The sequence below is a fragment of the Spermophilus citellus genome, assembly GCF_964194105.1.
Source record: "Spermophilus citellus genome assembly, chromosome: 14".
NCBI classification, from domain to species: domain Eukaryota; kingdom Metazoa; phylum Chordata; class Mammalia; order Rodentia; family Sciuridae; genus Spermophilus; species Spermophilus citellus.
This window is the reverse complement of record NC_138194.1, coordinates 72,181,235-72,194,409: the sequence shown is the minus strand read 5'-3', so window position 1 is coordinate 72,194,409 and position 13,175 is coordinate 72,181,235. Positions and strand designations below refer to the sequence as shown.

The following is a 13,175-nucleotide window of genomic DNA, read 5'->3' as shown; positions in this document are numbered from 1 at the left end:
CACATCCACATTTTTACATAATACCATATTAATGACTGTTGTATTCTGCTACCTTTCCTATCCCCTACTATCCCCCCTCCCCTTCCCTCTCATTTTCCCTCTCTACCCCATCTGCTGTTGTTTAATTCTCTCCCTTGTTTTTTTTTCCCCTTTCCCCTCACAAACTCTTATATGTAATTTTGTGTAACAATGAGGGTCTCCTTCCATTTCCATACAGTTTCCCTTCTCTCTCCCTTTCTCCCACCCCACTCGTCTCTGTTTAATGTTAGTCTTTTCTTCATGCTCTTCTTCCGTGTTCTGATCTTAGTTGCTCTCTTTATATCAAAGAAGACATTTGGCATTTGTTTTTTAAGGATTGGCTAGCTTCACTTAGCATTATCTGCTCTAATGCCATCCATTTTCCTGCAAAATCCACGATTTTGTCATTTTTTAGTGCTGCGTAATACTCCATTGTGTATAAATGCCACAGTTTTTTTTTAATCCATTCATCTATTGAAGGGCATCTAGGTTGATTCCAAAGTCTAGCTATTGTGAATTGTGCTGCTATGATCAAGCAATCTTTAGAAACACCCAACACCCTTAGGAATGATGATCTGTGAGCAGTTTAGGGACCCACTGGCCAAACAAATTGATCTCTTTTACCTTGACTGACCTATGCCACATCAGTGAACTCCAAAGACTTTGCACTCAAAATCTCTTCATGCTAACAATATTTAACCTCTAGTGGCTTATCTGGCCAATCCACGCCTCATTTGTCTTAGACCACAATGCTCCATCTTGTCTGCTGCTAGCAGATGTGAGAGGAGGTTTTAGGGGTTGTGTAAGGAAGGAAGCCTCTAGATGGCTAAAAATTGGCTTGTTTGGACTTTTTTTTTTCCATTTCTGGTACTGGGGATAGAACCCCAGGGTGCTTTACCACTGAGCCACATCCCAAGCCCTTTTTATTTTTTATTTTGAGACAGGGTATTTCTAAGTTGCTTAGGGTCTCACTCAACTATTGAGGCTGGCCTCCAATTTGCAATTCTCCTGCCTCAGCCTCTGGGGCTGCTGGAATTACAGGTGTGTGCTGTTTCCCAGCACAACTTTCTGTAAATCTGAATATTTTCAAAATGGAAAGTTAAAAAGTAAAAATAGCTAATTAAAAATTTTCCCCATTCTATCACGTTGATTAGGCCCCAGATTCTTAACAAGACTCCTAAAGTGTAAGAAATAAAATCAAGAATTAATAAATGGGGTGGTCTCAAACTAAAAAGCTTATTTTCAGCAAAAGAAACAATCAATGAGATGAACAGAGAGCCTACATTTTGGGAAATTTTTGCCACACACACATCTCTAGGATATATAAAGAATTCAAAAAACTTAATACCAAAAACAAACAAACAAAAAAACAATAAACAACAAACAACTCAATCAATACATGGGCTAAGGAGTTGAATAGACACTTCTCAGAAGATATATATTCAATCAATAAATACATGAAAAAATTACTCAACATCTCTAGTAATTAGAAAAATGCAAATCAAAACTACCTTAAGATTTCATCTCACACCCATCAGAATGGCAGTTCTCAAGGATACAGACAATAATAAATGTTGGCGAGGATGTGGGGGAAAAGGCACACTCATACATTGCTGGCGGGCCTACAAATTGGTGAAACCAATCTGGAAACAGTATGGAGATTCCTTAGAAAACTTGGAATGGAACCACCATTTGATCCTACTATCCCACTCCTTGGTCTATACCCAAAATCAGCATACTACAGGGACACAGCCACATCAATGTTTTTAGCAACTTAATTCACAGTAGCTAAACTGTGGAACCAACTTAGATGCCCTTCAATAGATGAATGGATAAAGAAACTGTAGTGTATATACACAATGGAATATTACTCAGCATTAAAACAGAATAAAATCATGGCATTTGCAGATAAATGGATGGAGTTGGAGAATATCATGCTCGGTGAAGTAAGCCATGATAAGTGGATGCTGTTCCAAAATGGGGAGGCTGGAGGCAGAAGAAAAATGGAGGAAATTTCATTGGGCAAAGGGGTGGGAGGGTGGGGAGGGTGCATGAGGGCAGGAAAGATGGTGGAATGAGATGGACATCATTACCCTAGATACTTGTAAGATTGCACATAGAGTGGGATGCTACATCATGTAAAGCCAGAGAAATGAAAAATTGCGCTGCAATTGGGTACAAAGAATCAAAATGCATTTTGCTGTCATATATACCTAATTGAAATTTTTAAAAAAATTTTCCCCATTCTGATTCTTTAGAAATAATAGAATCGATATTCAAGGAATTTTGTCTCCCTTTTAGGTATTTTGAGATAGCTAGAGATGAAGAGGTGCATTTTACTAAGTAATACACATGGTCCCTAGGCCACCCTGTCATTGTTCTCAGGCTGGAGGATTTGCTAGAAGGGATAACAAAAGATATGGAAGCAAGCAAGGTGCAGGAGAGAAGGTGTTGGTAAGAAGACAGTGGGAGCTGCGGGAAATGGGTTTTGGAAAGAGGGTTTGAATAGGAGCCTGGGGGAGAGAGACAATTGTGAGGTAGGGAATAGTGTGAAAGATATTTATAAGGACAGAAAAGGCACAAGAGAGTTTAAGATATTTTGCAGACTTTATGCGTGTATGTTCTCCTTGGCATTTGCTAGTAATACTGCAGTACAGATTTCCATTGTTTTATTTTCCATTCTTTTTCTTTGACTAGTACTGTACGCTGAAGCTCATCACCAATGGGCCTGGGTATAGTCCTGTGGTGACTCCATCCAGATCATGTACTTTGTATGGAAGACAGACCCAAACCATTTGCCTGGTGCCTCTTTACTTAAAGATAACAAGTCATTTGGAGGAATAACCAGGTGATGTAAGGTGACCCTGCAAAACCCAAACCTCTCTGTGGCCTTGTGGCATAGCCCTCCAGTAGTAGGCATAAACAGTGACCACCAACGGTAGACCTGAGGAGAATGATGCATGCACATGGCTCAAGAGCTATTCAGACTCCTGTGGATTGTCTTCGGCCTCAATGTCTGTGTGTTTCTTCCTAATCATTTTCAGGACTGGAAGCCAGAAATGAACCTGAAAAGTGGATAAATGAACACTGGACTCATTTCAAATGCCTCTTACGTAAATTTTTCATCATGGTGTTAGTGGTATTGAAAGGGACATGAAATCTTATCCTTTTGGTATTTTTTTGGTCTGTCATTGTCTATGAACTATTTCCAAAATCTTTAAGTTGTAGATGGCTGATAACAAGGATGCACAGGATTCATGACCATGACATGCACATGAACTTCACCCTGCAAAGGACAATTGATTCTTCCAGTGTCCACCCAGACAGAGGAGCCAGGCAACTATGAAGCAAACTTATTTTGGTATACTTGATAACCTGTATATGTGTCTGTGTGTTTTGAATTATTCTTTAAATGGTTTCTCCTCATTAATAAATAAGTTAAATAAAATCTTTGACGTGTGCATATGGGAGCCATGGTGATATACACGCACACACACACATATGTATGTATGTATGTACATATGTACATTATATAATAAAAACCATAGACAAATAGATGGATGGATGGATAGATAGATAACACTGTAGGATGAACAAATTCTTTGAAAATGACAAAGTTTTAGATATCCTTCCATATTTTCTCTTTATTCTTGGCCCAGGAAAGTATTGGGTATTATTGGATATTGTTATTCAATATCCAATACAGAGAAGACCTTCCCAAATAGCCTCTCTACAATATGGCTTAACATACTTAATTGAAACCAATATTTTGAAGGATGTCTTGTAGACTTCTCTGGACCAGCATTCAGATCACAGTGCTGAGCCACAGCCAAGCAATTTTGTCACTCTGCCCCCACCTCAAAATCCTCTCTACTGTTGGGATATGAGCTCTAATATGAAGTCAAAGAGAGCTTTGAAATCCTCTTTCCATTTGCTTTTCAAACTTACCATTCACTTAATTAGAGGTTAACCCCCCATCTTGGCCTCACCTTTTTAAAGTACAGACTCAGTTTCCTTTTGAACTCTTCCGGTGGCTGCTTTGATCTTTTTCTAAGTAGCTTTGCATGTAGGTACTGAATGCGCTCCCTCTCCACGTTGGGGTAGAAGGATGTGGACACCAGGATCTTAAGTTGCATCAGAATGGAGGACAACAGTCCCAGCATCATTAATATCACAAGAATAATACTGAGAGGAACCCAAGTCCTAGACAGAAGGAGCTTAGGTTTAGGGATGCAGCTGGGTTCAAAGACAGATATATTAAAAGAAGAATCATGGATGAGGTCTTGAGTTCCTTGTTTCTAAAATGAAAGAATAAAATAATTAATATCCATGCCATCTTTCTACCCAGTCTTTATCTTTCTCAATATTTCCTGGCAGCACATAGCATTTATCTTCAATCTGCAGGGAGCTTTGATTAAAAGAACTCTCACATCTTGTTTTTTTGTGCTGTGTTTGGAACAAAGGAGAAGGGATGAGTTGTCTGTAACTATGGAAGTGATTTCCAAAGCGGGTTTGCAGAAGCACTGGTTTTCTTGAGATAGGTGTACCAGAAAAGTATTCCATAGCTTCTTGGAGAGTCACTGTTGAAGGCTTTAAGAAGATGGAGAAATCTGTTTAAGGTTACACTAACAAATCTGGCCACATCCACATTTTCATGGGATACATGTTTCTCCACTTTGGGCACATGAGCTAATGTGAGATGGGGGAGCTGGCTCAACTGGGGGAGAGGATCTCTTGGGGACACAGCCCCTTATGACCCAGAGAACATCCTCCTAGTCATGACAAACTCCACTTCAGCAGATGACAAGTTCACAAAGACGATGAGATACTAAATCATGCTCTAAATCAATCTTCTGAAGCTTTGGGGGATCCCTCTTATTCATTGTGTGATATCCCATTTTAGGTTGATGTGTTGACCCTCACTGAAGGAGACTAAACTCTTGTTGGAGGAGATCTTTCAAATAGGGCATTTTCGCATGTCTCCCAATTACTCAGGAGGGGTGCATTTCTTCATGTTTGAAGGCAAGAGAACAAAAAAATTGCCCTCAGCAGACTGATACAGAGGGCAAGAGATGACATTGAACTACCCAGCCCAGCCACCAGCAGAAGTGTGTGCTGACTCAGCTCTTTCTTTCCCCTGACCTGAGAAAGTCATTTAATCTCTTAGTGGATTTGTTTTCTAATTTGGCAAAGCAGGAATTAATGGACCAGATCCTGCCCATGAACAAACTACTCCCAGTGTAAATTAAACACCTTGGGAATGGAGCATTAACCTTACCGACTGGTATACTTAGTAAGTTATTATCACCCTCGTGCCACAGAGTCCTGGGCCCAGGAAGAAGTAGATGAAGTCTCAAAAAAAAAAAAAAAATCCAGAAAATATCATGCAGCTTGGATCTGCCCCAGGGCCTATAAAGAATGTGGAAATGCCAAACCTGGGACCTCTATACAAATTCAAACCTGCGCCTACGCAATGAAAAACATTTGTGTTGCTTTTCCTCTTATTAAAAAGACAGTCAGTCTACAATTAAATAGAGATTTCAGTCCCCAGAGCAAAGGCATGCAGTCTTTTTAATACTATTGAAGAAACAAACCCATCGACTGAGGCAGTGATGAGCAATCCCCCCCGCAATGAGAAAGCAGCGGGGGTTCGGTCTGGGAAGAAGTTATTTAGTCTAGAAATCCAACTGGGGGTTTTGCACTTGGGAGTCAGGGCTTCAGAACGATCGAGTCGACATTTTTGTATGGGGTTGGTTGAGGGTAACGTGGAAGACAAATTCAGTCTTTCCAAATGCCAAGCAACATACTAAATGGTACCCCAATGATTTAAAATGTGTTTCCTTCTCTTAGGTGAACAACCTGCTGGGATAGCATTGAGTCATGGGTGGAGAGCAGGCCCACCATCTTGCAAGGTTAAGGCAGTAGAGCACAAAGTTACAGCTCAGCAAGTAGGGACTACAGCTATTTTTATTTACAATGCCCACCCATACAGCTCGGTCAACTTGGATCATTTCCCAATTTCTTTATTTAAAACATTTATCTAAAATTGTATGAAAGTAGGGAGAAATATGGGCAAAAACTTGAACCGAGGTTTCTCTTCCAGCTTGACTTCTCTGTTGCAAACCTATAGCCACAGACAAGGTGCAGAGCCTCCAAGGGCATCTTGGGATAAGGCCAGTCATGCAGAAGCTGGTGGTGGCAGTCTCCCAGGCACAGTGGGAGAGAGCTGGAGGGGCACTCCCAGGCAGCCTCCTTCCCACATTTTTTCCAGTGTCCAGCACCCTGCTGCTGTTAGGTGTATACATGGTGGCCACCCCCATTGGGATACCACCCTCATAATGCGGCCATCACAGCCTGGACATGGTCACATCCCCAGTACCCAGCAGTGCCCAAGATGAATGTGTCAGCATATTGTCATTAGAAAGCTTCTGTGCTTTTAGGGCAAGTCAGAACTTGTGTTGTCCTCCTCCGTCTAAACCAGTAGGAATTCACAAAACAGGAATGGGTATTGGGTATTAGCAGAGAGAGAAATAAATGAAGGGGAACGAGAGACAGGGAGAATCAAGAGGGGAAGACAAGAAAGGATAATACAAAGGAGAATGGCAGGAAGAGAGGTCTTCTTATTGGCCACCCCCCACACCCAAGATCAAGGACTGTGAGATTCTTGTTTGGCTTTCATTTGAAACGCTACTTCCATTATCCACCCTGCTCCAAATATCTAGAGCAACAGGGTGCCTGGTAATTAACTGAATTCTTCAGGGAAAGCAGAGAGCTCAGAGTAATCAACTCCGAGAAGCAGCCCAGGATTAGGAGGGCAGGAGCCAGGGGATCTGGATCTGCTGAACCAAAAGGGAAGGAGGAGGAAAGGTGTGGATGCAGCAGGAGGATTTGAGACCCTGGGAGAGAGAGAGAAGGGGAGGGTGGGGTTTCAAAGGATGGTTTACCAGCAGCCTGGCCGTCATTTCCTCCTCTGTGATTTTCCCAGCAGCTGGTACATGGTGACTGCTGCTGGTGAGTGCACAGCCCCGGAAGTGCACTTGACCCCAACATGCATCACAACTGTGTGCACGCACCAACATGCCGTACCTGGTTCTGTGCTACAATTTCTGGGGTTAAAAAACTAAATAAGGCAAATGTCTGACAATTCCCAGACCCTCTGAAATGTCAACATAATTACAAATTTCCACAGGGAAGATGGAAAAGATAAAAGATGAGATGCACAAAACCCTCAGTCTTCTCTGTTGACACATGGCCGCTGGGAGGAGGGAGAAAGCCAGATTCCTCAAAATGCAAGGGGGCACCAGCTCAGAAATGACATTGTCTTGCCTAATTATGGGTTTTCCTATAATAGGGGAAGTCAGAACTTGCTGTTGTCCTCCTCTGTCTAAACCAGTGGGAATTCACAAAATAGGAATGGGTATTGGGTATTAGCAGAGAAATACATGATGGCTATTAGAACTTAGATATCTGGCTCTGTTCTTCCGGGCGATAGGTTTAAAACAGCGGTTCTCCATCTTGGAGACACATTAGTCTTATTCCAGGAGGTTTTAAAAATTCTTACCCCGGTCCAAGTACAGGAGATTCCGTGGGGTTTCTGGAGAGGAGTTTTGGGTGTGTTCACTTGCTTGCTTATTCAGTTCCACAATGACACACCTCTGCTAAGGTCTAAGGTCAAGGACTGCTTGTCTAGAAGGTTTTACATTTTAGCACCTAAGCCAGAGTTTCCCAAAATGTGGTCCAGGGCACTAGGTACCAGCCACATTACTGGGTCATTTGGAAGCCCTTTATCAGCAGTCATCTTTTTAAACATTCCACTGATGCACTGAGATCAATGTTTGATAAGGACTCAGGATGCATAAGAAGTCAGGCCCTAAGAGTAAGAAATCAGGCCCTAAATCCTGGACTCAGGTTTGTGCCAGATACAGCTTGAGAATCAACTTTAGGTTCAACATCAGAGATATCTATTCCCACGTTTCATTGTATATGGAGTATAGGAGGCTGAAAAATGGTTCCCTCGTGTCCTCCATAAGATCCTAGTCCCTGGAACCTATGGCACTTCACTTGGCATAAAGGGCTTCACCAGAGGAGATTAAGTTAAAGATCTTGAGATGTAAAAATTATCCTGTCATCCCAGTGAGCCCTCATGAGACCGTGTGCGTGACTTAAGAGAGCAGAGAAAGATTTTCTATAAGGTGATGTGAAGATAGAGACAGAGATGGGAGCTAGGCCACCACAAATCAAGGAATGCCACCAACCACCAGAAGCTAAAGAGGCAAAGAGTGCATTCTTTCCTAACACCTGAAAAGAACAGGTCCCTGCCAACCACATCTCAATTTTATCCCAGCAAAACTGAATTCGGATTTCTCACTCCTATGGCTATAAAAAAAAATACATTTCTACTGTTTAAGTCACCTAGTTAGAAATCATTTGTTATAGCAGCCAGAGAACACTAATACAGAATCACTCTAACATTAGTACTTCAATTTAATCTACACTTGTTGGGTTTCTTCTATGGGCCAGGCACTGTGTTAGACACCAGGGATCCAAAGGTGAATAAAATATTTCCCTGTCTTGGGAGGTTCCAGATCTTTTGCAAGACTGACCCAGCAAGAAGCTGTGACATACCTGAGAGCCCCTACCTCTTTGTGCAGTTTCAAGTGAACTTCAAGTCTTGGCAAGCTTTGGAATTGTTTGCTCACGGAGAAAATGAGCCGATACAGCAGATAATCTGCAGCTGTGAACAGCACCCAGATGGAGAGATGGGTAAGTATGGGGAGGAAAAACAGCCCCAGGTTTTTCCTCTCTTTAGGAGTCAGCCGGAAAGATGGGACGACCACATACTTCTTCCTCTCCCTCTTATTCAGTGGGAGGACACAGGGTCTCTGTTGATGCCTCTCCTTTTCATCAAACTGAACAAATTGTCTGGTGATGTAGATGTTTTCAAACTTACAACCCCAGGGGCCCAAGAATCGTTTCATAAAGAGGCCAGTGCTGAGCAGAACAAGAAAAAGCCCGGCGAAGGCGAGGAGCTTCTGCCCCAGGGAGGAAAACACCTCCATCATGGTGGTCACAGGGTGTAAGACACTCAGGACTTCTCCTCTGGTGTTGTTTAGCTGTGCCTCCAGGACATGTCTGGGACTGAAAAGAGAGACCACCAGGGTCTGATTCCACGAAACGAGGTCATCAAATACATTCAGTGGAGTGGCAAGGCCATAAATCCACTGAATGGCTTCAATGTATTTTTTCAGAAGTGGAAAATGTACGGAAAAGCTCTTTGCCCTGAGGTTGCAAGTCATACTGTCCAGGAAACATTTAAAGTTGTGAAAAATATTTTCCACGTGGCCAAAGATCACTATGCCCGTGCCAGCTGCAATCAAAGCGTTCCTGCCTTCGCGCAGGCCACACGAGAGAAAGACCAGAAGAATGAAACAGCGCGCATGCCTGGAGCAGCCCAAGAGAACACACATGACCATCCAGGAGGTGGCGAAGGCCACCACTGATGGCAGAAACCAGTAGAAGGCCACAGAGAGGAGGCTCGCTGAAATGAAGGCCACAAAACAGCACACTCCCAAGTGCTGGAGAAAATCCACCCATCCAGGACCTCTCGGAAACACGTACATCCTCCAAAGACTTAGGAAGACATCCATGCTCGAGGTCCACATGCCCATGATCCCTGTGTCCCTAGGAATGAAAAAGAAACCAAGATCAGAAGATACTTAAGATCCAGGAGGTGGATGGATACAGAACATGGTGGTGATTCTTCACCCCTCCCTCTTTCCACCCCTTGCAATGAGACCTCACAGCTTTTTCCACCAAGAGGTGAGAGAAAGAGAATCCATCAAGAAGTGGACTCTGTTACTCCATTCCTTGAATCTGAGCAGGACTTGTGACTGCTTTGGCCAGGAGAACATGGCAGCAGGGGTAGTGTGCCAGTCCCTAGCCCATGGCCCGCTCCTGCATGCTCTCTTGGAGCTCTGCCATCGCCATGGTAACAAGGCCAGCTGTACTTGTCTCCTATGGCCACACAACAAATTACCATGAACTCGGTGTTTCAAAGAAACATCTACTTATCTTCTTACAACTCCAGAGGTCCACTGAACTGTGCTCCCACTGGAGGCTCTGGGGAGAATGTGTTTCCTTGCCTTTCTGGCTTCTAGAGTCTTCCTACATTCCCTGGCTCATAGATCCTTCTTCCATCTCAAAGCCAGCAAGGCTGCATCTTCCCTCCTCTGTGACCTCTGTTTCCATCCTCTGATCCTTCTGCTTCCCTCTTATAAAGACCCTTGTAATTACATGGGGACACCCAGATAATCCAGGATATTACCCCATCTCAAGATCATTGACTTAATCATATCTGCAGATCCTCTGTTAGCATGTAAGGCAACATGTTCACAGGTTCTGGACATTCAGACATGAATATCTTTGGGGGGGGGGTCATGGTCCAGCTTGTCATACCAGGTTAGACTTCTGGGCAACGAGACCATTTGACTAGTCAATGCCATCAACTTGGCCAGTGGTCACCCAGCTACCAGCCATGTGAGAGAGGCCAGCCTAGATAGACTAGCCAGCCCCCCTCACCAACCCCACCAACCCACCAGCTGGCCATGGACCCATGAGAAAGAATAAGTGCTGTTTTATTTTAAACCACTGAAATCTGTTCTGGTCTGTTAGGCTGTAATTGTTAATTGATAAAGGCAACAGTACCGTATCATGGGCCTAATAGTTGAAACAAACAGTAGGCTGATGGATAGGCGGAAGTCTCACTGAACTGCATTATGTAAGAGTACTCTTTAATAGTCATCTATTTTCTTGTTCTGTAATTTAACAGACCAGAAAGCATACCAAGGGCATCCAAACTTCAATGTGGAGTTGGACTGAGGTCATTATACCTCTGCTCTGTAACCATTGCTTCTTCCTCCTCTGCCCCTACCTTCAGTGTACAGTTGTCTTCTGAGAGTCTTACAAGGAAAGGAAGGATATTTTTGTCTCTAGAATTAATCATCTTTTCCTTTTTCCAGACATAGGATAATTAAAATAAAGATGCTATAATGCTGCTACCACCCTGTTAGTCATGCATATTTAGGTCTATGATGTACTCAAAGAGGCTAGGATTCATATGGAATATTATAAAATAAATTTGAGATTTGTCTTTCTTAATTGACATGAAAATATCTAACAAGCATGGTATCATATGCTTAGGATTTTAATGAGGACACTGATCAATTTTAAACACTGTCAAATACATTCCTTCTCTCATAAATATAATGGAGCTGGATTTATGGAGTCCGTTAACTGCTATAGATCCAGTGAGTTCCACTCATCCTGTGAGATATGTGTAGGGTGCTGATAGAAGCATGAACTGGGCCACCAGAGGTGAAAAAATTATTGTCTTTCTGTGTTCAGGCTGAAGAGGGTTAATGAAAGGCAGAAGTAAAAGGAGGGGGAAAGGCACGTCAGGAATAAACATAGGGAAATTTCTCTAGCAAGAGTATAGAGGGCATGGATCTTTGGGCACAAATTCTGAATGCAAATGCTCAGAGCAGACAAGAGACATGGGGAGAATCTGAGTTTTGAAGAAGGGTCATTACCACATAGGACTGGCCTTGGCAGAGATCAGAATTGTACACATGAGGATGTTCTTACTCCATCAGGAGGAAAGGAAATTAGAATAAAGATCAGAGGGGGAACTGCAAAAGATCATAGTTCTTTTCCCCTGCAAACTTACTTTCTTTCTGAATCAGGTTGGATGGAAGGTTGGCCGTGGCTACATGCACAGTGGCCATTGAAGACAGAGACAGCCATCATGGATGGGCTCTGAGCTCCTGAACCCAGCATTGCTGACCCTACCCAACTTCATTATGTGAATAGGAAGGCTTGGTGGATGGGTGGGCAGTGGGCAGAGGGCCCAACAATAGAGCAAGTGAAGAGCTGCTACCTCTCCTCTGTCCCCATGCATTTTCTTTGCCATTACTTTGATTTTGACCCCAAACCATCATTTGACTAACCGATACACTCATAAGCATTCTTTGCCCTTTATGTTTTAGGCATTTTCCATAAAGTATCCATACTCCCTACCCCAACCCATGGAGAAGGAAGCTCTTCCCATTTTACACAGTGGAACCAAGACTCCATGTGCTTATTGAAATTTGCCAGCGATCATGCAGAGTAGATGATACAGCAAGATTCACACCAGGATCCCCTGATTCCCTCCCTCCTGCAAACTGCCTGGATTCCAAGACACTGACTTAGCTGACAGGACAATCAGCTTGCTGTGTCTGTGCCTGCTAGAAACATGTCACACTTTCTGCCGGGGACTGTTTAAGGGCTGACCCGAATATCACAAACCTATCTCCACTATCTTCAGTGTTTTTTCCTCCTGAATCTAAATAATCGACCATAATCTGTCTTCAATTAGCAGATTCTTCTCTAACCAAATCAGAAATCCCAGCTCTTTTGTTTATTTTTTTTTCTAATTTCCTTTATGAGGCGCCATTCTGCTTGCCTCCTGAAATATTAATAATGTATACTGTGGTTCATTTTCCCCTTCTCTTGCCTTCATCCTCGTACAATGTGTTCTTAACACTGATATTTCCCTGAAAGTATGAAATGGATTTATGGACACATTAAAATTTTAACATTCTGCAGTAAAATCTAGTATCAATTAAATAAGATCTATGACTGCAGTTTTGTTCTGTAAGAGGCACATATTTGCTCAACAAGCTACAGATCTAAACTTATCCTCCTGTAATTGTGCTGAAAACAGCATGTCACCCAAAGACAACCAAACCTTTCCACATTGAGAAAACCAGACGCATTTGCTCCTATTTTACAGCTCAAGCCACAGAGCAGAGCTTTGGACCACGGGCCTGCCCTTCTGTTCCTGTCAGGAGTGGCTTAGATTTCTTCTCCACTGTTCTCTGTTCCTCATTTTCCCCACTTGAATATAAGACCTAAGTGCTCCTTCCTGGTGAGGTTTAAGGAGGAAAATTTTAGCACCCTTAATACTCCTTGGGCATAAGGTGTCCTACAGATACAACCCCTTCCTTCTTGCTATTTCTCTGCTGACACAGAAAATTGAGAACTCCCATTCTCTGCCCTTCAGGCAAAGATGGAATGTCCAAGTTGAAGGGAGGCTTAGATTCAGGGCCGGACTGTAC

The 13,175-nt window shown here is 42.9% G+C and overlaps 1 protein-coding gene across 2 annotated transcripts; it reads right to left on the bottom strand.

Moving 5' to 3' along the window:
• Positions 1-2,381: 2,381 nt before the first annotated feature.
• Positions 2,382-9,686, bottom strand: DCSTAMP (dendrocyte expressed seven transmembrane protein; the record flags this gene model as incomplete). 2 transcript variants are annotated; one of them, XM_081266517.1, is made up of 3 exons in its annotated part: positions 2,382-3,083; positions 4,008-4,316; positions 8,658-9,686. In XM_081266517.1, the coding sequence occupies 3 exons, from the start codon at positions 9,684-9,686 to the stop codon at positions 2,997-2,999; spliced, it is 1,425 nt and encodes a 474-aa protein (XP_081122643.1). The 2 variants fall into 2 exon arrangements, with proteins under 2 accessions (XP_081122643.1, XP_081122644.1); XM_081266518.1 differs by lacking the exon at positions 4,008-4,316 and having other exon boundaries at positions 3,059-3,083; positions 8,860-9,686.
• Positions 9,687-13,175: the final 3,489 nt, after the last annotated feature.